This window comes from Xiphias gladius, chromosome 21 (assembly GCF_016859285.1).
Source record: "Xiphias gladius isolate SHS-SW01 ecotype Sanya breed wild chromosome 21, ASM1685928v1, whole genome shotgun sequence".
Classification (NCBI taxonomy): domain Eukaryota; kingdom Metazoa; phylum Chordata; class Actinopteri; order Istiophoriformes; family Xiphiidae; genus Xiphias; species Xiphias gladius.
The window spans coordinates 23,989,165-24,015,474 of NC_053420.1; the positions used below are offsets into that span (position 1 = coordinate 23,989,165).

At 43.2% G+C, this 26,310-nt stretch overlaps 1 protein-coding gene across 1 annotated transcript in view; it reads right to left on the bottom strand.

Annotated features, from left to right (window-relative positions):
* lrig1 (leucine-rich repeats and immunoglobulin-like domains 1) overlaps nt 1-26,310 on the bottom strand; it is a 38,026-nt gene that overhangs the window by 5,220 nt on the left and 6,496 nt on the right. Inside the window, exons 2-14 of the mRNA XM_040159627.1 lie at nt 21,042-21,113; nt 20,100-20,174; nt 12,790-12,927; nt 12,284-12,427; nt 10,974-11,117; nt 10,260-10,403; nt 8,299-8,442; nt 6,004-6,084; nt 4,003-4,074; nt 3,509-3,580; nt 3,100-3,263; nt 2,347-2,700; nt 1,084-1,365 (exon numbers count right to left, since the gene is read on the bottom strand). Of these exons, the coding sequence (XP_040015561.1) occupies nt 1,084-1,365; nt 2,347-2,700; nt 3,100-3,263; nt 3,509-3,580; nt 4,003-4,074; nt 6,004-6,084; nt 8,299-8,442; nt 10,260-10,403; nt 10,974-11,117; nt 12,284-12,427; nt 12,790-12,927; nt 20,100-20,174; nt 21,042-21,113 (1,886 nt within the window). The remainder of the gene's footprint in view (nt 1-1,083; nt 1,366-2,346; nt 2,701-3,099; nt 3,264-3,508; nt 3,581-4,002; nt 4,075-6,003; nt 6,085-8,298; nt 8,443-10,259; nt 10,404-10,973; nt 11,118-12,283; nt 12,428-12,789; nt 12,928-20,099; nt 20,175-21,041; nt 21,114-26,310) is intronic.

Genomic DNA, 26,310 nt, shown 5'->3' on the forward strand with positions numbered 1-26,310 from the left:
CTTCCCCTCACAGGGGGACATACACAGATTAAGAGATCTCATTTAACCCACTTCAGTCGCCCCTTACTCTTCTATCAATAGTTTCGCCCTCTCCATCAATCCCCACTCTCTCTACCACCCTCCTCCCACCTTTCTTTTCTCTAAATCCCACTTGCCTACCTTCCCCCACACACTCCAACCATTCCAGCTCTTCTTTGGCTCCCATTTTTCTCCCCCGCCACTCTTTTTCCAGACAGGGGCCCCTCGACTGCAGCCCCCCCCCCAACCCCAACCCAAACATTACAGATTCAGTGCAGAGGCATAGTCGGTTGCTTCAATATTCTACATTGTTGAGTGGATTAGCACTGGCTTAAACTGCTGTTCAGTTCACCAAGTCAATAACAAGTCACACAATATGCAAATCTATTGCTAACATACCAACTGCACCAGTCTGCCCAAGTTAAATATAGACACCATTGCTTTTGAGTTCTAAAGGGGAAATTTCAGGCTTTTTAAAAAACAACAACAAAAAATGAAAAAAAAAAAAAAAGGAAAGAAACCACCCAACTCTTTTTTTTAATGCTCTGTCCAACAAGGGACTGCTTTACTCAGTTCAAAAGACAAAGGACAAAGATGATCTATGTGCTGAGATGGTTATTGGAGAGCAGCTCTGTTTTGTTTGATTTAAAAGTGTAAAACAGCCAATAAATTGGGAGCACTGAGGCCTGCAGTGAAGCAGCCATGACTGTCCCTCCCACCACAAGAGGAGAGGGGGTGGGGGAATGGGGGTGGTGCCTAACAAACACCCCTCTGTGAGTCCCTCTCGCTCCCCCACCATTCCCCTTTGACCCCCAACTGTGACCTCTGGCCCCTGACCTGCAGCAAGGCCACAGCTGCCGAGAAAAGAAAAATATAAAGCCTCTCATTCTGCAGCGTTGGACTGACCAATTCCCAACTGAGCGCAGAGCTATTTACAAGTACTCATTTTTGGGATTCTGGGAATATGATCAACACTATGTTACAATTAACACAAGTCGAGCATTGGACGATATTAGCTCACGTAAATTAGAAGACAGAATTATCGTAGAAACACGCAGCTCTTACCCAGCACGGTGAGGGTGGCGTTGGCAGAAATTGTGCCCGCTGTGTTTTTAGCAGTGCAGCTGTACACGCCCATGTCTTCCGGCTTTACATCCATAATGAAGAACACATCGTCGTCAGGCATGACGTGCATTCGACGCTCACGGGCGGCGGGGAAATCTGTGCCGCCGTCCTTCTGCCAGGCGATCTGAGGTGCCGGGTGACCCTCAGCGGCACATTCCAGCCTGGCTGTGTGGCCCGTCCTGATGGTGCTGTCCTTGGGAGTCTTCACGAAGGATGGAAGAACTGTGGATGAAAAAGACACCAATTCCTCAGTATGGTTAGACCAAAACAGCAAATTTATGTATTCCAAGGAATTCAACTGTCCACTTTATTTTTTCAGCATTTTCCTCATTGACAGTTCTACACTTTCACGCCTGCAAGCTGGTGAGCAGCTCTGCTGGAGCAGTCTTTGGTAAAGAACCTTGACAGCAGTTGTTAAGGATTACAGAGCATTACTCATTCAGTTCTTCTGACCACATTTTCCCAGCTGGTGCTGACGTTCACACCAGGGAACTTCCGGTCAGAAGCCAATGTCTCTAACCTCTGTAGGAAACTTTGTTCCTTTGGCAGTTTCAGCTTCTTAACATCCATGAATGGGAAAGTGGTCTCAGACTTTTGGACCCCACCGTATATGCCAAGACAGCAAGCAGAAAAATTGTTCTTTCATGAGTGAGAGTGAAGAAGAAGCTAGAAGTCTGATGCAGAGTTGGGAAGGGAACAAAGCTTTAGATAAATGTCTCCGTTTGCGGGAGGGCAGAATGACAGATTGGAGAAGAGATGGCCCCTGTTAGCGCTGACATGCAGCTAAATCAATTTGTTCCGAATACCATCCTGGAAGAGATAGAGGCCAAGCGAGAGAGAGAAGACTTTATTCAAGTGAAAAGAAGAACTCAGCATGGCCACTTATCTCAATCGCTCCTCTGTCAAAGGAGACAATTGAAACTCTGATATGTATAACATAAACAGGCATTTTATTTGGCAGAAATAATTTAATCACACAGAGATATTTGAGCGGCATGTATTTTTCTGTGTATGTTATCTTGATACTCGATCTTCTATTTCTCTCAAATTTTAATCGCCGTCATACTTTCCACAATGACCCAACTCTCCCTTTAATACAGTAATAAAATTATAATCTATCTTAACCAAAGGGCTAATAATTTTTTCCTTTACTGAACATCTGGTGGACATTTTCAGCCCAAAATCTCTTTAAAAACAACCTACCATTGACGATCAGGCGGGCCTTGCTGGAGTACGTGGAGCCAAAGTGGTTGGTGATGATGCACTGGTAACGGCCCTCATGTGCGAAGGTGACATGCCTCAGGTGCAGGATGGTTGTGTACTCCATCACGCCTCCACCTGCACCAGGCGCAACGGATGTTGCGCTTTGGTGGTGAGCTCGCATGTGGGCGTAGTTCTCTGTCTCAGCATGTCGAAGCAGTTCCTGGTCCTTACGCCATGCAAAGGTCATGGGGGAGGAGCTGCTGCTCGCGGCTGTACAGGTGAGACGCACGTCGCTACCAAGGACCGTCACTGTTGTTTCTGGTTGTACTGTGATCTGGGGTTTTGGGAGGTCGTCTGAAGATGGAGAGTGATGGAAAGGCAGAAATGGAAGGAGGAAAGAAAGTTAGAAGAGTGAAGCCAGTTATTGGATGGAAGGGATGAAAAGAAAAGACAAAGTGAGTTCATGAGGGAAGCATAAATCACACGTGGTCCAATGTCAAACATCACTAATTATTCTCAGTGGGTGTCTGCTCGCTGTGCAATGGATGTGAAAGAGGAAAATAAAACACACAGAAGGATCCATTACCATGTCTGAGTGCAAATGCAGAGCTAAACAAAAACACCACACAAATATGTGCGAGTATGTAAATAACAGAAGAGCGCCAAGCTGTCAGTGTAGCCCATCTGTGCCTCCAATGCCTCTTGCTCAACAAACCCACCCACATAAACACAGATTATGCACACACAACTCACCACACACAAAGCTGCTGGACGGGGCCTGGAAAATGCTGGTGCCCTTAAGGCTCTCTGGGTGGGCGCAGGTGGCATTGACACTGGCCTGCAAACCACGTGTCACCAACCAGTCAGGCATCCAGTGGAGCTGGCAGTCACAAAGGAAGCTGTCGCTCTGAATGAGACTGTGGAAGAGGAGAAGAGAGGAGAGGAGAGAGAAGCCGTAAGTAATTGTGGTATATATCACATCTGTTGCATCTGTAACTGAATGTGTTTCTGAATGTGCATGAATGCAAAAAGCATTGTGGGTGTGTTTTTCAATCCGAGTCAATGCATGTATGGCCGTATATCTACTGGTGGCTGTTTCTGCATGTGCGGGTTTGTGCACATAAATTATGTGTGTTCGTGTAAATGCATCAATATAACTCACAGGGATTTGAGGTTCTTCATCTTACTGAAGGCATCGGGCTGAATGGAACGAATAGCATTCTCTCCCAAGTTACTGTTGGGACATGGCATTGCATTACTTATCAACTGTATACAAATTACACCCATAGCTGCATATTGGCTTTCATTAGCAAGGATCACACTTTTAAACCCAGGTAGAAATATGTAGGTCTGTATCTCTGAGGATACATGTCAGCTTTTCCGTCACTCCCTAACTTTGTTCCTGCGCGGTTGCAAGAAAAAAAAGGGCCAACGTTGAAATTGTGCTAGGCTAACGACAGAGAAGCAGCTGGGCGCTTGCAAAAGCCCCTGTCTTCTCCTTTTACAAAAGACGCTATTAAATTGCTAGCAGCCTCCTCTCTGCCAGCTACTTTTGGCAACCCCCCCCTCCCTCCACACACACACTCCACCCTCTCTCCCTCACACTCACTCTCTCTGGTCTGGAGGAGGGGCAGCCAAGCATTGTGGGATACTCACAGGTGTTCCAGGGTCTCCAGGCCAGAGAAGGCTTTCTTGGCCACCGACTTGATCTTGTTTCCAAACAGAGTCCTGTCGTTTCCAAACATGAAAGGTGTCGATAGATGGAGAGAGAGGGGGGGGGGGGGTTGAAAAGATAGCGCAAGAGAAGGAGAGAGGCACAATTAGCAAAGCTGAATTTGATAAGATTGAGGAGACTGAGGTATAGGAAATCTGAACTGCATGGAGATTAGCCAGGAGGAAGGGTGAGGGAGACTGTTTGGGGTTGAGGAGGGTGGGGGTGTGTGTGTGTGTGTGTGTGTGTGTGTGTGTGTGTGTGTGTGTGTGTGTTTGTGTGTGTGTGTGTGTGTGTGTGTGTGTGTGTGTGTGTGTTTTTGTGTGTGTGTGTGTGTGTGTGTGTGGGTGGGGGCGCTAACCTGGGCGCTGTGCTGCTCTTCAAAGACAACTTTTATCTTTATTAGAATTTAATAGAATGACCAGGTGGGGCTGTGTGTGTGAGGTGGTTCTTTTTCCCCACAGAGCTTGTAAGGACATACGTGCAACCCATGTGAGTATGTGTCTGTGCCTGTCAAGCCTGGTTTGAGCCAAGAAGTGACTTGCTGTTCCCTCTGATTTGAGGTCCTAATCCCTTCTTCCGCCCCCACCCTGCTGCCACCTCCCCTCACTCGTTCCTCTCCTGTTGTAGCCTTCGATTCACAGGAAGAGGAGACACGGCTGGCTGGTTCACAATGAAGACCCCAGTGTTCAAGCTCATCCACATGTTCACACAATTGGCTATCTTGTCACAGGAATGACAAGAGGACTACTTTGTCATTTTTCCAACTTTTATTTTGAAGAAATTAGATGAGCCTTTGAAAACAAGTAAAGACAGAATTAAATCTTCTTCTCTTGGCTTAAAGCTGTAAGACCCACTTCCCTCCCATGTGGTGGCATTCACAAGCTGCCTTAAGGGAACCCAGTGTGTGTGGTGGACACTTTGATGTCTCGCCCCTTCTTTCCCTTGTCGGCATCTCTTTTTCCCATGGCTCGCTTTGCCAGCGTTGGGATCCAGTGGGCTGCTTCTGCCAACGTCGTGACAAAAGGGGCAGGGTCAGAGGGCGGGGCGTGTGAGGCGTTTGATGTTGATGACTGAATGCAGCCCTCAATTTCACCCTCTCTCAGTTCCTAACAACAGGGACTGGGAACGAGGGGACGAGAGGACTGGAGGCATGGAGGAGAAATAGAAATAAGCCTAATGGGGAGTGAACCCCTGCCAGCTCGAAGAAAAACCCTTTCTCCTGTTCTTTCTCTTTTAGCGGTGCTCACACTGGGAGCCATCTTGGCTGGACATCATCTTTTCATCCTGCAGGTTGATGATTGCCGCTTAATGCAGGCAACTCCACGTCTGCTGTAATTTCTCAACTCACTGGGTTTTGACATTGAACTTTTTTAGTAGCTGCCTTGATGAAAACATCTATGAGTAATCATGAAAACCAGATACAAAATAATTCACTGTATCTCATTCTTGAACCATTAGTAACAAAGGCCATAAAGCTACAGTGAAACAACTAAATCATAAGATGAAAGCCAGATTGAACTGGAGAAATACTGACCTGTGTTTCTACAGGATGAAGGGAGTAAAAAAAAAAAAAAAAAAAGTTTTCACGAACAAGCCTAGTTAAAAAAGGAAGAGGGGCCCTATAAGTCATCGCAAACTGCAAACACTTCCCCTCCAACTGAAGTGTGGGGTCTTGAGGGGGCAGATATCTCAAACTCTGTGGCCTTAAACTTTACTGGCTAAACTTAGCTGGCAATGAGGGGTGAGTGGGGATTTGGAGGGAAACTTTTGAATGCGGGAAAAATGAGAATGAGCTCACTTATGTTTCTCTGATTGTCTGTTTTGAAGAACAGCAGAGAGAAACCCAGAATCAGTAACGGGCCAGGACAGAGGGATGAAAAGGATTGGTTGGTAGAAAAGGAGAGGTGGAGGGAATAGAAGACAGAGCAAGGGGAGACACTCACAGCTTGTTGAGGCTATCCAATCCTGAGAAGGCCCCATTGGTATCCTCTATTGTGCCTGAGATGTCGTTATGGTCCAGCTCCCTGTGGAGAATAAGAGAAAAGAGGGGGATAAGAGAGATGGAAGGAGGGAGGGAAGGAGGAGAACAGGGACAGAGTCTGCCAGCGATGAAGCGTTTCACAGCCCTGGCAGAGGCTGGTTTGGAAGTCACGGGTTACCCCCTCGCCCACACTCCCTCCCTCTATCATCCTCCCCCCTCTGCACCTGGCCTTAAGAGCCCCTCTGCCGCTCTGCTCTGCCAACCAAGCACATTCTTTCCTTAGAGGGGTGGAGAAAGAGTGTGCATGTGTGTATGTGTGCATGTGAGTGTATGCGTGTCTGTTGGTGTGTCGAGGCAAGCCCCAGCACAGGGAAACACATGTATAATTCATGACGGCATGGAGGGATTGGCAGGAACACAATGCCTTCTGAGAGGCCAGACAGTTGGGTCTGTTGGTCTGAGGGTGGCAGGTATGGCACAGCCAAACCAAAGCCAAGAGTCTTAATGAGGTTAAGGACCAAGCTTAGCCAGGGAAAGCTAGAATGAATTCAATGAAAGAGGGAAAAGAGAAAAGGGCTTCTTTTAGAGTATTTGGGGGTTTCCAAACACTCGTTGAATGAACTTCATTTCCTCCTCACAAGGTCTAAAGAACTACGTCTGTAGGTGAAGTCATAGCTGCGGAGGAGCCACCACTCCTCCCCTTTGAATGATAATTGAAAAGAAAAACAAAAGAATCAGAGGTCATCTCTGAACCATTTACAAAAGTTTCTTTTAAACCTGAGAAGGACCTTTGAGGTTGTTGGTCAGGCACACCCTTCACCATCTCCACAATAGCACCCTCTGCTCCACCTCCTCCCTTTGCTCTCCAAGCATCTCTTATCCCCCTCTGGTTCTTTTCAGTCTCCATTGGCCACTGTCTTAGTTGGACTGGACTGGGGCTGCCAATTTCCTACTCTTTCTGGCTGGCTGGATGTGAATGGCCGTTGCCTTGTTAAAGCAAGGCAAGAGGTGGGGGCTGTGGAGCAGAGAGACCGGGCACAGAGAAGGGCCCCCGTGGCCGAATTAGAGGGCAGGCTGGCTTGTTTGGAGCTTTCACACCCCGATGCAGACTCCAGCCCCATGCCAGCATGGCCAGCAGCGCAGACCCAATTAAAGCTCCCCCAGCTCTTTTTCAGGGCCCAGCCTATGCCTGTCCTCCCAACCACTGATTAGATTACGCCTGACTCAAAAACAGAGAGCGTAGGAGTGATACAAAGAGAGAAAAGATTATGCAGAATAAAGACAAAGATAGTGAGTGTCTTGGGGATAACATGAGGAGATGACAGAATACACTTAGGATAACAGAGGGAAGAAATGGGCATTAAGTGTGCTTTCAAGGGGTCAAAGCCAAAAGAAATAAAGTGAGCAATTAAAGACAAGAAAGGAAAACATGAGAAAAGAGTGGAGACATGGCAGTCACAAGCTCAGCTCCCGGTCCCACCCTCTACTTCCCTCTGTAGCTAGTTATCTAGCACCAAGTGCGCCAGCAGAGAAGCCTTATGTGCCTTGGCTTGTCACCTCACTGTGAGAGAATGCTTGTCTAGCAAGCTCTGGCACAACTCTCCTCTCTGGCTCTCTCACTGGGAAGAGGCACAGCCAAGAGGACCTTGGTTAGGAACCAAGACCCCCAAGTCTTTCTCCTGGATTTATCCCCTGACTTTCTCCCTTTCATTCACTCCTTTTCTTTCCTTAGGCCTGTCCTTAGGCTTTTTTGTGCAAAAGGTGGATCGGAGGGAAAAGAAACCTGTCTTTTTTCATGGCTTCTAAAAGAAGGGAAGGATCTCAAGGGAGGTGAGCGACACAGAACACTTTTAGCTCCAATTTTGTTGGGAACCAGTGTCCGAGACCAAACAGAACACCCAGAACAAAACCAGACAAAAGGAACAAAGTGACGTTGCTACAGAAACCAAGACAATAGTGATGCATGAACACCTCGTAAAAGTTTAAAAAAAACAACTTATGAATAGACAAGAATGCAAATGAGATCAAACCTGGCTTGGAAATTACACAAACCCCACTTTCTAAAGTCAACTGAAGGTACTATGTAAGCCTAAATATCAAATATCACACAGGCAAAACCAATATTAAACATCTCAGCTTTCAATGCTCCCAAGTGGCACATCTTACCCTCATCGTAAGCAGGGGCAAAACCATAATGAGCCAGTTGTTGGGGTTTATTTGGGGCTTGGTAATGGTGGTTTCTGGGGAGTGTACTTACAGGACGCGTACAGCTTTGAGGCCTCTGAAAGCTCCTTCAGTGATGTGGCTGATGGAGTTGTGGCCCAGACGGAGGGTGTGGAGATCCCCCAGCACAGCCAGGCTGCCTTCATCCAGACGAGTCAAGTTGTTGTACGACAGATTGCTGGAGAGAGAAACGGAGTGTGATACAGAGAAAAGAGGACAGAGGCAGACACAGAGACGGAGAGAGAGAGAGAGAGAGAGTGAGGAAAAAAAAGGGGAAAGAAAGAGAAATGTTCTGTGTGAGGTCTGGAAGGAGATGACAGGTTGGCAGAACGCTGAGGCAGCTCACGACATCATTATACTTAAATTTCATGGCTGATTCAATGTCTATTGCCATTCTGTGATGTGTTTTTCCATTGTGCCTTTTTTTGCAACAAGATGTTAACAGAGAATGGGCTTAGCAGACCTTAGAGATCAACTGAAGAGCTAACCGTTTGACAGTGAAGAAAAGAAATTCTTGGTCTGAACATTACCTGTCTACAACCTCCATTTATAAGCCTACTTGAGCACGGTGTAAACCCCAGGGGAATTTACTGTCACTCATGTCTTGTACAGCCCACAAAATATTACTTATTTTCATATCCAGCTTCCAAATCCAAATGAGATGAGAACAATACACTGATTTCACTTGTTTTAAGAATTTGAAAAGAAAGATTATTCCACTAGTAACAAGATAACAAGATGAGACCTGACTTCAGAGCATTTTTGGTAGGACTTGATTTACTTGAGAATCAAGTGAAAATGAAGGCTGAAAATGTGTTTAAATGATGAATGGAAGGATGTTTTTTCATAGTATGCATATCTTGATAAATCTTGATTATTAACAATGATCAATCCCATAAGGGTATCTTTCAAACAGTGGTCAAAGGCAGTATTGTGTATTTTATCGCCCTCACTGTGGGCCTCGCCGTCTGTCTCTGTCGCCAGTCCTCAGGTCTGCTTGACCAGTCATGTGTGCAGAGATTCTCCCAGATGACCAGCTCAGCCTGGCCCATTGGGAATGCAATAATAGGCTCCTCATAAAGACGAGTCACTCTCTTGTATGAGCCAGGGGGTCATCATAACTCTAGATAATAAAATCATATAACCACTGATTGGTGCAGCGCTGGGAGGATGATTCAGGGATGGTGCTTGGAGCAATCTGTCATTCATGAGACCTGCGCACAGGAAACGGCACTGAGATACGCAGAGCAAACTAACATGAACGCCATCTACCTCTTTATTCCTTCTGACTGTTACACATAAACAAACATAGGCGCCACACATTCCCCAGGCTACCTCGCAGTTAGCAACGCCTGAGCTGCGCAAAGCACTTTACACTAGCAATATGACAGTCATGTCAACAGATCAGGAAAGACTGTCAGATAATCACTCCTCATTCGGTAGACAAAGGCTGTGAAGGCGATCCCTCAGTGTAATTACCACAACACAACCGCCGGAGGATTACAACGCCAGTTTGCCAAACCCCCGCAATTCAGAACTTAGGACAAAAACTCTTGTCGAAGGGCTTGAGTGCTGTTGAGCTCAGATCTAATTATGGGATAAACAGGCTTATCCTGAGAATAGCGTAGCATATTGAGTGTTAAAGCACAATGTTCTTTAACCATGTGGAAGGTAGATGGATGATATCATTGGGGTTGGGGAGTGTTGGGTTCTCAGGCTGTAAGACAACAGGTTTAGATCCCCTGAGACAGACAAAAAAGATTTAAGAATTTAAATCTAAATGTCATTCTACAACTTGTGTTGATACAAAGTTGTAAATATACAACTTGTATTTTTTAAGCTGAACTTATGTTCTTTGTTGCCTCCAACTCTCCTCCATAACAGTTATCATTCCAGTTTTAGGAGTTTTAACCACAGTCTGCTGAAAGGTTTTTGCAAGAGGATTTCTGGCATGAGAGTTTGGGTGTTCAGGCTAATTTAAATGCTGGTACTCACAGTTCTCTCAGCTTCTGGCAGAACTTCCATCCATCAGGATTGATGCGGGCTATAGAGTTGTTACTGAGGAATAGCTGCTGAAGGGAAGTCAGGCCGTACAAGGAGCCACTGTTCACCTCTGTCAGACTGTTGTAGTCCAGGTGACTGCATGGGTCAAAATTGAATAGTATAGATATTATTACAGTGAGAATTCAGGGATCTTGACACAGTGGTTTGCAGGCAACAGGATGTCAGGAGTTGAGTGGTATTATCGTGCCCTGAAATTACTAAACTTGCAATGCAATTTGTGATAATTAGTGTTATTTTGCATGTAATTGAAGTAAAATGTAAAAATTGCATTTTGGCTAGATTGTTGCAATTGTGACCAAGATCCAGTAAACGCACAAAAAGATCTTATTCTTGTAAGGTTTGGTTGGTGAATATTCCAGTAATAGTCACAAATAGGATTAACCTATCAGGGAGTGCTTCCAAGCTATGTGCTACAACCAAACTCCATAACTCGGGTGGTTAGTTTGAGATATTAGTTAGAGATTAGATGTTTTATGATACTGATGCAGCATGTTTTGTGCAAAAGAACGTAATTGCAGTAAAGTAATATATGTTACATGAGAAATTTATCTTATGTATTATTTTACACAAATTTCTCAATGTGTACATGTATTATTATGTTTACGTATTAATAGTTTTTCAGGGTTTTTTTTTTTTTTTACATACAGGACTTTCATCTTTGCCAGGTCCCAGAAGGCCCCATCAGTTAGTTTGCTGATGCTGTTTCTTTGCAGTTTGAGCACCTCCAGGCTGGACAGACCCTGGAAGGTCAGACCCTCCACCTGACGAATACGGTTTCTGTTCAGCTCACTGCATGGTGGACAGTCAAACATACAAGACAAATAAAAAATGTGATCATGGGAAAAAATCTTAAAGGCAATAAATCATCAATTTGTAAACTTTCTCAAAATATTCTCTACTTTTCCAAGCAGAACCCCCCCCCACACACACACACACAATTTCTTTTGGAATGTTTTGCCCTCATTCTACTGTACATGAGAATCCATCCCACCCAAGTCAAAAGAAACCTGTATCCTGCATGCTTCAGCCGGAAGCTGTTTGTCTTCAGCAAACCCCCAGCTAAATAGGCATTCCTTAGTGGTGTCCTTTCTACCTATGGCATGGAGTCGGCAATGTATACCTGCAGACTTCAGCTTACAAACAAGCTATGAACCCTTTGAATTACTGTACTATAGTAAAATACTAAATACTAAAATACTAAATACTAAAAGGAGGAATGAACAGAAAACATGGTATAAAATTTGCAGCGATTCTCTCTTCTGCATATAAAGCCTGAGATGTCTTTGCATGTAACAGTGCATCGGGTATGTGTGTCTCTGTCAAGGCTTTAAAAGCCCCCAGGTTGGCAAAGATAAACATCAACACAGGTTTGTTTGTGTCTAATGTGCATCAGCACTAGCATGTGCACATACTGTGTCACTGGGGGCACCTATCCAACAACAGGCACCTGGGGAAACTACTGAAGCCACAATGGGGGACACTCCCATTATGTGAGTCCCTTCACTCTCCAGAATGGAGGCGTTGATCTAAAAATGGGTCGACCTCACTGTTATGCTAAAGGGAAGTTTGACAAAGATAATGGAGCCCGGTGTGGGGAGTGAACAAACCACTTTGGGGATATGGAAAAGGCAATAAATCACCAATAATATGGCTCTGGTGTTTACCTAGTCAGACCTTATCCACCCCTAGAGGTATAGCTCACACTAATAGCATTCCACATGTTGAACACACAGAGCTCAATCAAAAGACACTACAAACTCCTCCTCGATCAAGCTTAATTCTTTTCAATTCTATTAAGTCTCCAAAGGCTACAGCTGGGAAACCCATTCATTTTCAGCCTAAAAAATGTCAAAAAGATATTGTTTTTGCAGGGCAAACTGGTCTGACAGATCAAAACACAACTATGTCAGCACACTAACTATGTTGTTAAACTGATGAAATCCAGTGGTACTCACAGCTGAGTGAGCCTCGGGAGCTGGAAGGCTCTCACGGGGATCTGGCTGATGCGGTTTCGGCTCAGTCTCAGGACCTGTAGTGTCGAGCCCAGATGGTCTAGAGCTCCGAGCTCTAACATGCTGATCTTGTTGTTGCTCAAATACCTGAACACAGACGCAGCACATTGTGACATCAGAGATTTATAACAACCCTCGAAAGTGTGTTTATGAATGGCCCCGTGTCTGTCTCTCCTGAGTTACTTTACATACTTGTATGTTGTAATCCATTTACCCCCATATGTTTTCATTAATACACACTATGTAGCTTTGGTATTGATATTTTGGATACAAATGTTAGTGATAGCCACTTGCAACACTATTGTTCGTACCGTTTCAGCTTTTACTTTATTTTTCTACTAATATTGACTACTTCAAAAACCTTATTTCCCAACAGGAACTGGTAAAGTTTCTTTTTTTTTTCCATTTCAATTAATACATTTTAAGGATTTTTTTGTGATGTGACTTACAGGTCTCGGATTCGGATGCCAGCAGGAAAGCAGTGCCCTCGTAGCTCGGTGATGTCATTATTGCTCAGGTCCAAAGTCTCTACAGACACCAGCTCTCCGGTCCGCCTGCCATCAATACTACGGATCTTATTGTGATGTCTGTAAAAAATACACATAAAAAGGCGTTATGTGTGGTTGACAATCCTTCTCACTGACCTTTTTTTACCAGGGTAAAAAATATTACCCTGTTAGACTTCAGTGTCCTTTTCCCATCATACAAGGAGAGAAGACACTCCAAATCCCACGGCTTCTCTAAGCCCACTCAGGCACAAAGAGAGAAGGGTACACAGAACAAAGTGGTCTTCATCCAGCACAAAATGTGTACTTTAAGAGCTTCCAAACAGACGCTGGCCTTCTTTAAACAATTCCAAGGACACCTGAGCTTCTCCACAGAGCTTTGTTGCAAAATCTTTTAGATAGATGGGCCTCTGATCAACCAGAGCCACTTGAAGGGGTATTTTGGAGTACTTCAGTGTGTTATGGAATGGAGCAGTGGCTGTGTGATACTCAAGAAGGACTACCCATCAGCAAAGTCCTAATCTATCCAAGACACAGGAGCAGGAACGACAGATAACAGAAAAATAAAATTTAAACCATCTTAAAAAGATGCAAAAAAAACAAACAAAAACCAACCACACTTTGTTTCCCAGGAAAACCTGAAAAAAAGCCCAAACCCAGAGATGAGCAATAGCATGCCACCTTTCTAGTTTAAAAATTTCTACATTGACTAGAAAAACAACCATCCCTTGTGTGACACCACACGAGGAAGCGTTCTATTGAGATCCCTCGTCTCGGTTTTGTCAGGCTTTGTTAGCCAGACTCTCGCCAGAAGACTGGACAGATTTCGGTTTTTATTTTAGCCCTGTGCTGGGGTCACTTGTGTGGAGGGTCAGCCAACCACACCCAATCTTGTACTCCTCAACATCTGTGATGGGTTATTTTGAGGACCAGGACCCACTGTACTCAGAGAAGAAGAGAGAAAAAAAGAGAAAATGAAAGTAAAAGACGCCTAAGTCATTCTCCTACAACTTGGAGGAGAAGAGGATTGTGGGAAACACTCCTGACAGCCAAAGTGATGGCACAAACTCACACAATCAGTAAATCACTTGTCAGTAGAGCACATGGAAGGAACACAGGGCATACAAGAAACCCAAACCAACCTCTACTCTACCGCAAACATACACAGAGACAAATGTATGCAGTAGGTATATAATATGCAAAACTGACAGATAAACGCAGAATACACAGACGGAAAGACATCTTCTATACCAACGCTTTGTGTGTGTATGTACATGTGAGTGTGTTCCAAGCCTGAAGGGAAGTGTTATCTGATCTTACATGAAAGCCTTTTCTGCTTGGCATATTTGACATGTGCTTGGGTGCTAACTAGGGACGGGAATTTCATTTAGTATCACTTTCATTTGCCCGGAAAAAAAAAAAAAAAAAAAAAACCCAACAAGTTAAAACATGAGAGAAATTTTAAAAAGTGCAGTTGTTTGGTATATACTCAATTTAAAAAAAAAAAATTTAGAAAGTGCGTACACACAGAGAACAACAGGCCAATCACCAAGCGTCATGTAGTTTGGGCACCTCATTTTACCATCCAAGTGACATCTTTGCTATGAAAGTGCTTGACCTCTAAGTCAAACATTTTAGCTGAAATCAAAAGTTTTTTCCCCATCAACAAGTTTGATGACTGCATTTACACTATGAGTCTGTTAAAAAAAGCCTATCCCTAGCATTAAAGAAATAGTTCAACAGGATATTTGCTCATTCGCTTTCTCACCAGGAGTGAGATGGGAAGATTGCTACAAATCACGTCTACTAGTTGTAACTAGTAATTTCCGGGAGACTCCACTTGTTGCCTGGCAAACTCACAGTGGCTACTAGACTCCAGGAAGCCACTGCTGCCACGCCAAGAAATAGTCAAGCACGTAACCCCTCGTAAACAACTGGTCGTTATTACACATTGGTTTTTGTACGGATTGAACAAATTAGATACGTTTGGACACGTCTAGGCTAACTGTTTCCAGCTGTTATGCTAGGCTAAGCTATGAGAGTGAGAGTGCTATCAGTTCATCTAATTTTTGGCAATAAAGTAAACGACCATTTTTCCCAAAATAACTAACAATTCATTTAACAGCATTTTCCTTAAACACCAAGTGATGTTATTATAACCTACTCACTCAGGCAAACACACACTCCCTTGTTGTACTCTCTTTTACAATAAGGACCTGTGTTTGAGGAGACAACATGGAGATGGACTACTTTGGATCCTTTTACTCCAAATCTGATGACCCCCAACATCCCCAGGTCAAGAGAATTGAAAAGGATGCAGGCAAGAGACAAATCAGGCAGTGCATCAAATCATTGTCTACTCAGAGGTCAGCGAGTTAATCATTTGTACAGCACTGACCCCTTATCACAGAATGGCCAAAATTAAAAGAAATTTGAACCAAATCACATCTCTTAATAGTAATTGACATGATTCATGGAAAGCTTATTAGCATTTCAATGCAAAACCAACAGCAGAGCCACAGAAAGAAACTCAAAAGACTTAGCTTTATTTTTAATTAAAGCTCAGCCATATTATTCTGAGTTCTTAACTACCCATGTGGGTGTGTGTTAGGGTTTGACAGAAAGAGCATGAGAGTGTAGGTGTTCTACCAGTCAAACTTGTCAAAACAAGGTCAGTCGCTCTTTCCTTTCTAGCCTTCAGCCAGCAGACGGACACACACACACACACACACACACACACACACACACACACACACACACACACACACACACACACACACACACACACACACACACACACACACACACACACACACACACACACACACACACACACACACACACACACACACACACACACACAGAGTCATTTATTGGTGTCTGAGAGGAGGAGGGGTCACACCAGTGCCGCCCCACCTGAATAAACAGTGGTACAAATGGTTAACAATGAGCCATGTAAGCACACTTGCGCAAACACACACACACACACAAACAACAAATGCACACATGGGACAGAGCAACAGACAGTGGCAACAGTGAGCATGAGCAAAGGAGGGAGGAGTGTATGGGGTAGGAGAAAGGGGGAAGTTTGGGGGGGGGTCAACAGCTGGTGACCTTTGCTGGGAAAAACAGATCAGTCTCAAACTGGTGGGAGAGGTTGACCTCTCTCACTCTTTCTCTCACCCCCGTTCTTCTTCCACCACTCTAACCAAATTCCCTCTCCTCTCTCCCGCCCACGGTCAGAGCCCAGCTGCGTGTGAGAGACAGATAAAGCCTCTTCGCTCAGCGTGTTTGAAGTCCAGACATACAATAGTAGCGTTTATAAAAACTGATTATCATACAGCCAGTGACATTTCTGATTAAGACGAGCTCGGTTCACTCTTGTTCTCTTTGATGTCTGGGGGCCTTATTCACTCTCGATTCCATTTAATTCCAGATCTCATTACCCTGCCCCATTGACCATCAGATTATCATGAGCCGGGCTCATTTTGACACTTCTTTTGATGTATGTAAAGTGCATCGGGGGTTTACACTAGCATGCCCATTCTCCCGTTTCCAGTGTCATCTTTGGGGGGCGATTGTTTGGCCCACCCCTTTCCATTTGAAGCTGGTGGTTGGGACAAAAGGAGAATTATTTCAAAATCACATCATCCAGCGGGCCATATGATTTCTATCCCAAGCTGTTTTAAAGAACCTCTTTGATGTTGACTAGAGAGGCAATGAGCACAATGGGAAAGTTTGTGCTGCTCTGCTGTCACTTTGACAGTGTTTTTAAAACTTTTTGTTGCTTCTTTTTTTTTTGCTATCCTGCTGTGGTATTCTGGAAGTCTGCAGGATGTCAGAGGACTCGCCAAGTGCATTGTGAGACTGTGGGAGCCTGGCATATGGTCTTTGGTTGGTTACATTAAAAGCTTCTATATGATCAGGTTACTTTTGTTTTTATGTTAAACTATGTTACTGTTAAAATGATTCTCAGAGCTCTGTCCTGATTGGTTGATGGAAGTTCCCCCAACTGACAGTGATTGGCCCATAGAAAAATTAAAGCTGCAGCAATTCAGTGACATACAGTCAGGCCTGTCTGTGCTTAATGAATTCCACGATAGCTGCAGCGATGAAAAAGAGCTGCCAGACATTTCATTAAAAGGAAGGGGGTGAAAGGACTAAAGGAAGTTGAAAGAAGGCAAAAGAAAATGCCTGAGTCACCTCTCAACTAAGCAAGAGATTAAGAAGAAAGAAGAGAAAGAAAAAAGGAAGCAGGGCAAAAAAAAACCCAGCCCGCTCACCTCTCCCTTCTTATTTCGCCTAATTCTTATTTAAATTTTAGATAAAAGACTAATAATTTTCTTTATAATTTTGTATGTTATACACCCACAGAGGTAAGTCGTCAAGTTCTTTTTAAGTGCAAACTGTCAATGTTCTAAAACAAATAGCTCAGAATAGCCTTTGGCTGAGATTACAGTCTGATGATTATCTTGGCAAAAGTTAAATCATCATCAGCAATCTTGACAATTGTCAAATTGAAATTGCAATCTTTGAACAGTATTAACTATAGTTTAGGGTTTGTTTAAAATGTATTTCTAAAGAAACTTTTGTAAAACTTTGAACCCTCTTTACAAAAAAAAGTGCATTTTTTGTTTGTTTTTGTGTCTTTGCCAACAAACCGCTGCTTTCTTCACCTCTCACTATGATAAATACTAAGATAATATATCTAGGAGAATAATAGCAGTAACAAAAACTGTAAATGTTTGTTTTTTAATTACAGTCCCTTCCCTAGCACCCTGTTTGTCCAACACTGCAGAAATATAAGCTTAATTGAAAATTTAAAAAAACAGAAATCCTGGAAACTTGTAAAATACTCTAGCTATTGAACATGTTAAATTCTACTAACATTAATCACTTTATCATTTTCGTCAGACATCTCAAACCTTGTCAGCAACTAGCTGACTGATACACTCAAAGACTCAGGCAGTCAGACTCTGCGACAGTAGAAACCACATATAATGGGCTCTCAGCCTTTTGGAGAGTTTACTGCTGGATGAGGCGCTGAAGACAGATTCACTGTCCATTTGCTTGGGTGAGTGTGTGTTTGTGTGTAAGCCGCTGTCTCGCACAAACTTGTAGTCAGACGACATTCCAGACTATCTCCAACTAATGGCACAGGAACATTGCCCTGCATTCTATGCTGCTGCCTCTATCAGGGCACATACACAGACACTCCCACACTCCAGAGGGCTTGGCACTTGGCAAGTCAGACAGTGCACTGGGTTTACTTTTAGGAATAACCATGAGCCTGAGTTCACCTCTTGCTTCCTTTTTCCTCTCCTTACCTTCTTCAGAGTTTTTCTGAACCATTCCTTTTTCAACATGTGGTGATGTCATCCTGATCTGACACATTCACATACTGCATCCCTCCCTATTTTCTCATCCTTCCTCCTCTGCTCTCTGTCACCCTTTTTACCTTAAGCCCTGTGAATGACAGCTGCAGCTGCAAGTGCTTCAGCAGGCCTTCAATTCAGCTGCGTGGCTTTGTAAAGATCCGACCCTCCCTCTAGCCTCCGCTCCCATCAGGCCTACAGGCCTTCCCCCTAGCAACAGGCTTCAAGTCAGGCCAAAAAAAGACACCCCGATCATTTGGAGGGGCTGTGACTCGGCACAGTTTGTCCAAGTAAAGGTTAACTTGCTTCAGAGTGTTCTGTTCTGTATCAAAAGTAAAGTGAATAGGGGTTTGTGCTAAACCATACTGATCTAGGCAGATATAAAACCTTTGACAAATGATATTAATAGTTCAAAACTTTGGGAAACATGACACATTTTAACAGACAGTTTTCAGAGTTGCTGACTCAAACCTCAAATTTCCTCCCTTGCTAACTGCCCTCAGCCTACAGAAATACACTGACCACATTTGTGCATCATTATCAATTCCGAGAAGCAGGCAGAGGTGGGACTCCCACAGAGCTGACCACTGAAAATGATACAACAATGACCAATGATACAACCAGCAGCTGCGAGCGTTACTACCAGGCAGTCACCTGGTATGCTAGCAAGGTGTGAAAGAAAATACAGAGTTAACTTTCTTGTTTCACGTTGAGAATGAGATATAAGAATGTTCCCTGGTCAAACGAGGGGAAAAATCTGTGGCACATACGAAAACAACAGTCCACCCAACGGGTGATATGGACGGAACACTGATTGTACTTATGCCTGTGTGTGTGTGTTTATTTAGAATCAGAAATATAACAAAAAGCATCGCCAATTATCTTGTTATAAGAATTGTAACAACCTTTAATATCGGCTTCAGCCTTTTGATTTTTATCTTAGGCTTATTTTGGTTTAACATTAGAAAGTCTTTCATTGTTCTGTGTTTATTTTGTGTGCCTCGCATTCCTTTAGACATTCTTGAGCACCATAGTAACACAGAAAAGTGTCAATACTGAGATAACACTGATGACTTAAATAAAACTGTTAAATAAGCCAGACCTAATTATTCGTTTGAGTATTTCTTTAAGTACCAGTACTTTAGTATACTTCTTATTAATTTATTATTTGACATTCAATTTCTAACCAATAAACGGCTTATAAACGCCATCTGTATTACCATAATCCAAATATTTAATGTTTAACATTTTCCTAAAACGCTACATTCGCTGACTCCCAAACTACAGCTTGAGTAAAGTTACCACACTTCCTCTTTCTCACCATGAGATTCATTCAACAGTGTTAAAATGACTGTTGATGGCCTACTGAGCTCACGTTTGTGACATACACAAGCACACACATGCCCTTCCCAAATAGGGCAGTAAATCTCCAGTGAGATGCCAGTGCAGGCAGTCCCCACGGGCACAGTTTCACAACTGGGAGCAACCAAGTTGGAACTATATACGAGTTGACACTCCAAGCAGCCAGCACAGCTCACTGTAGACATGACCACATGGCCGGCTAATAAGACTAGTCAGTTACCTGACCACATATTAATTGCTCACGACAGACCTCTATATTTACGGCAAGAGAGCTCAAGTGGAGGGGGGATTTTTCAACTAGTTTTATGTAATCGATTAACATTCATCGCTAACTTCACATTACTTCAATACAGGCATGCATGTATTACTCCTGAGATGTACAGTCATATGCATCCTCGACAGATGTCAAGAGACTATTTCAAGAGCATTTCAAAGAGGCCACTGACCTAAGAATATGGTAACAGAGATCCAGATAATTCTGGTACCATGTTAAGCAGTAAATGGGGCAGTACTCACAGGTAGAGCGATACAATCTTGGAAGCAGCCTGTCCTAAATCTGGTATGGAGGTCAGTTCATTGTGGTCCAGCCGCCTGAGAGTGACAAACACACACAGAGTAGTAGGTTAGAGAACAAAACTGTGCCCTGAAGGAAAACAGAAATGCACAAGAATGATATGTTGTTATGAGGTCAGAGGACTCTAAAAAGGCATTTAGATTAGCATTTAGACAAATTTAGACACAAAAACGGGGGACTATGTCAACTAAAGCTATACTCAGTGTTCGTCAAGTCGTTCTTGGAACTTTCTAAACAATGCTAGTTTAGACGCCACAATGGTACTGTGGCTATTCCAAAAGCTCCAATCAAATGAGGCTAAATTCAATCAAACTTTGTATAAATCAAAAGATTTCAAACATAAGTTGTCATGTCTGTCACAGGGCAAGTGGCAAGTCATCCTTTTAAAAACCAAAAATAGCATGGGAGTAAAACAGATGTCGATGAGCGTATGACTGGCCAGCCGGCCTGCCAAACATGTCACCAGTGTGTGTATCACCACTTAACTTGTCGATGTGTGTGTATGTGTCTTGTGTGCTGGCGCTGAGTGACACAGAGCCAAGCCCTCTCCTCACCATATAAAATATTTACAAGGCCAGTGTTGGCCACAGTATCAGTTGGTGGAGGGGAGGCTTAATATAGAAAACCACTACTTTATTCTCAATTAGACTTGGTTCAAAGCAACACATACAAGGACGCTGTTAGGAAGTAGAGTGACAATCATGGACGTGAGTCAGAATTAAGTCACTGATAAAAAAAACTCATCACAACTGCCACTTGCGGTTTGAAATGAAAAACTAAATTACTGTACATTCAGAGTTTAAGCTTTAAGCACTCACATTAGAGAAAAACAGAGGCAAACACACACTCTTGTATATGTGAGTATTCTGTTGGTGACTACTTACAGCTCTCTCAAGTTGGGAAGGTTGGCAAAGGCTTCAACACTGATGGTGGTCAGCTTGTTGTGGCCAAGATTTCTGAGAAAAAGGAAAAAAAGAAAAAGAATTAAACTGAAAATAGTTCAAATCCTTATATGCCCAATTTCAGATAGCAGAGTACAATTAACAATCAAAATATTAGCAGTACAACAATATTTTCTGTAACTTTTATTGTATTATCGTAGCCATTTTTCAGTAGTCCAAATAAGGACCCTGATCAATAGCAACAATTATTTCTCCCATTTGACAAACAGCCTCATCCGTCCACATTAAGTATGGCTGAAAACACTGCAGTACATCAATTCAGCTGGCCGGCAAGGAGGGCCAGATCAATACTATCGATACAGAGTGTCTCTCTCTCCTGGCTCACTTTCCAAACATAACCCAGAGGCTATTCATCTGCAGCAATCAATTTGCACTTTAGGCTAACAGTGTATTTAATAGCTGGCACTTGACTTGTACAGAGGCTTATTAGCGAGCGATTTGTCCAGTGATATAGCGTCACCGCTGTCAGAGAGCATGTGAAGGGGTATGTGTGCACACCTAGCACACATCTGGATTTCAGACTGAGTTTCCCACACTATATGAATCAAATTTATTTCACACATAAACAAGTACTATCTCTGTCACACACATACACCTCCTGCCTGACTGGCATACAGCCTGTCTGTTGGCAAAGAGAAGGCTGCAGTGAGAGCGGTGTTTGTGTTTGTGTGGTGGGGTTAGGCTAGGCAAGACAAAGGGAGCCCACAGCTCCGGGCCGCCTGCCTCCCACCCCTCCATCCCTCTGTCCAGACGTGAGAGACGGCCCAGGAATGTTTCACAGGCCTGCCGAGAGATGGCCGCTTGTTCCCAGAGACTGGGGACACTTTTACCTGATGCAACACATTCCTCATTCTCTTGTACCACCGTGGCCATAAAGACCGTGGCAGAAGGGGAAAAAAGAGGTGTGGGGCTGAACTCTGTGGCAGAGGCTGTTACTTCATGTCACTTCTTCATTTTAAAGAAAGTAGCAATGCATATTAAGAAAGATAATTTGAGGAGGCTGGTCACTACTGTAGCAAAAGACTAACTTTTAACATTTTTCTCTCACATCATACACACTGCATTTTGTAATATTATTTATACCCATCAATCTGAATCTCTGTCTCACTTGACATATTTCCCTTTCTTGTCTTCTGTGCTTGACTCCCCAGTTGTTTCTCCTTGCTTGTGTGTGTGACAAGATAATAGCACAGCATGTGTCTGCCCTCCAGGCACAAGCCTGACAGGGAGGTGTGCATGTGTGTCTATGTTATGATCATTTACTGTGGCACCTCCCATTGTGGCCTAGATCACTAAATTGTCGTCTCTGCAACAGAAGGCAATTACCTCGTTATGGCGAAGCTAAGTGAAAAATCACACCCGCCTTCCTATGGGCCACCTCTGCCTGTAGGTACGTATATTGCGGCAAAACACACACACACACACACACACACACACACACACACACACACACACACACACACACGATGAACTAGGGAGAGTGTTGTCACCTGGAAGAGTGATCCGTAGTTTTTAATCAACCTGCTTTTGGTACAAATTTGGCAAAACAGTTTGAGGAATTTTACTAGGGAAAACCTAGTAAAAAAGCAAATAAAGTTTTATCTAAGAACATCGCCTCCAAACAGTGTTTTTAGCATTTCAAGATGGAGGAACTTGGATATGCACATATTTCTAGGCATGAAACTCAAAGCATAAAATGTAAAAACAGGGCAAAACAGAACAAAGGGACGACTAAGAAAAAAGTCACATTTGAGAACCAAACCTGCTGTACTGGTGCTAAAGGCCACAGCAACAAACAAAACTGGTCCTTTGTGTGTGTACACAGGTATGCATGTGCCTCTTTCTCAGTCACCTATGGTGTTTACACAACTGAGTCTCTCTCTTCATCTCATTCAGCCAGATTTATTTTCTTTCCTATCAGATGAGATAAGTTTCACAGTGTTTTAACACCTACTGTATGTGGCCATGGTGATAACGCTGGTTTCCCTCCCTGTCTCGCTCCCTTCCCCCCTCTCTCCTCTCTCCTGTGGAAGAGGGGGGTTGGGGGAGACGTCTGTGCTAAGCGTGGTTAATGCTTTCCAGAAAGTGACCTTACAATCATGCTGCTTCTGGAAGAATTTGCCAAGCGTGGACCAGAATCCTAGAAGTCGTTAGAGTTTCTGACTTCTTCACGGGGCAAGACACAGACAGCAAGAGCGGCAGAAACAAACATACCGAGAAAAATGAGAACCATCCCAATAACCTGTAAAACTCTACACTACATGCAGAAATCAAACCAGGGCTTCCATAAGTTAATGTCATTTAATTCAACCAACAAGAAAAGGATGTATAGTCAAGATGGGAATAGGCGCTGTGATTAAACATGGCAAACACTACAAAGCAATTTAGTTCTCAAAGCCCTGAATGTTTCAAACAGTGCATTCCATTGTATGGTACAACTAGTTTATACAAATGGGCAAGACTGTTTGACATTAGTCAGCGGGATCAAATCAAAAGCACTCTCAGCCAGGTACTTAACCAAAGAAAGTGAGTGATAATTAAGGCTGCATGTTGAGCCAAATACTAAATTTTCCCACTGAATTCAAGCTGCTGTGGCTGGTGCACCCCTGGCTGATTTTCTACATTCACTTTGTTAAATGATTCCCCCTTTAAAGACAATAATTACATAGATTTAGTAAACGGCACATTTAATGATCATGTTATTAATCTCGCACTTAGAGTTGTTTTACAAGCATCATTTACCGTTTGTCATGTCATACTTTTTTTTTTAAATGTATCATTTCATTAAACAACCATTATTGCATGAACTACAGAAAAATTCAAAAGATGGAAATGATGATCGATCACACTCAATTTGGAGCTGCTTGATACTAAAATAATTTGCAAATACAAAAAACAGGCCACACTTAACATTCATTGTCTATTCCAAACTGTACCAACCAATATTTCAACTTGGTTCAAGGAAACTATTTACCAACACTGAGCACAAATGTCAACATAATCTCCTTTCTGTTTCTGGAGAGACACAAAACATGAGGGCAGCTGGTGTGAGGGCTGCTCTGGAATAAAGAGGCGCAGTTAGTTTTCCACCCTCCAACCCCACCCAGCCAGTACAACCCAAACGCCTCCCCACACATTACAAACAATAACCACAAACACTGAGACTGTGAAATATCAAGAGAAAGAAGCTTCTCTATAAAACACATAAGAAATGTTGGTAAAAATGGTAATGTATTCATAAAATAATCAACCACCTGTTAAATATATATATGCAGTATAAACACAAAGCATTTGCTAGTTACAACTTTTCAGACATGAGTTCCTTGCTTTTCTCTACTTCCTATCATTATAGGCATGTTTAACAAATGTTACTCGTAATCCTAGTAACTGCTGAAGGGCATTTATCTTTTCTTTTTTTTAGTTTTTACAAGCTAAACAAAATTAATTGCTGGATCAACTGGATCAATGTGATAAAGTCAGGGCTGCCTGACTAAGCAAACTGTCTAGGCAGGAAAAATAGGACTCAGGCCTGCAGTAGGCCGTCATTGCTGGACTATGCAGCTGATTTGACATATAAAACTAATTAAAAAGGCTTTAAAAAATAGTTGTGTTATGGGTGCTGTGGGAGTAGAGGAAAGCTGGGAGTACAGGAGTGATGTCATAGCATATGACACTATGCGTGCACTGTAAGTCAGCACAGTCTCTGTGTGGGAGAGAGGAGATATGGGGAGGGAGGAAAACAGCAGGGACTTACACATACAGAGATACATCATCATTATCTTTCCTGTTTCTATCATAGATAAGTGCAGTATGAACTTTGCTCACTGAAAGTGTGAAGTGATGTAAGTGATGAGCCTTCTGTAGTCCAACTGGGAGACAAAGGGCCTTTAATGTGGTCGATTTCAGAGCATCATAAAACTAGTCAAATAATAACCTGTGTGTCAGAGAAGCAGACACACACATACACACACACCACTCTTCCTGTCATTAAAGGCCAGTTTATAGCCAGGCACTGCAGTGAGAGTGTACACAAGGCTAACACCAGCTCCAGCCCACCATTTTACACACTGGTCAAACAGAGGAAGGAAACTGGCTGAACAAAGCCAATATCTTATCAAGTTTGACAAGGTTAAAAGCATAAGCCAATGAATAAGATTTGCTATTTTAATGATAAATGTGATGCGAGTACAAACATAAGTAGGTGTAAGATCTTGGGAGGGTGAAAAGAACTTAGTGAGGTCAGAGAAATGTAGCACTGAGGGGGTCGGTATATTTCACCATTTGCATGACAAATGCATTGACCCCCCCCACCACACACACACACACACACACACACACACACACACACACACACACACACACACACACACACACACACACACACACACACACACACACACACCAAAGGAGCTGCTGCAGTCTTTGAAATCTGTCAGGCTAGTAGCATGACTCAGTTTCTGAAGTTTTCCGAGGCAGGAAGGTGGGACACATCTTGGTGCCATGTGTACTGCTGTTCTCTGCTGATGGTTTTGAGCTGAAGCAGGAGATGGAGTGGAGCACTCAAAACAAACAGGGTGGAGGTTGGGAAAAGGGTCTGCTCTTGCCCAAGGCACTGCATGAACCCATGGCCAGGTCTTACGACGCCAGCCTGGACACTCCAGATGAGAAGCACTACAACACTTATTCTGTCCACGCTATAAACACAGTTCCGCAACAACATCAAAACCAGTAACTGGTATCACATAGTATTGTGGTTTTTTATAAATGGCGCCAGACTACTTCATTAAGAGAAAAAGGAAATGAGTGTCCACAATTAATCTGAAAGAATAACATAAATACTGTATGTCTCTTTAGTGGAGCTATTGTTTTAGTACTGTGCAGACAGCCGACCTTATGCTCTCAACTTCAAAGTGGACAAAAAGACAGATCGTTAGTCAATTTTTTCCCTACTTATTGTTTGTTTGTTATACTAGCAGAGCAATAATTACACTCAAGCCAGTGAAGAAAAGTGTCTAAATAGTGGACCATGCTATTTTTACAATCTAATTGCATGCAAATGTGTGGCTGTCTAGACAGTTAAGCTCTGAGATGCTCCTTTCTGTAGTATCAGAAAGTACAGAGGAATATTTTGTGTGTGTGTGTGTGGTGGTGGTGGTGGGGGCTTCGAAAAATATGTTTGGCCCAGTTTGGC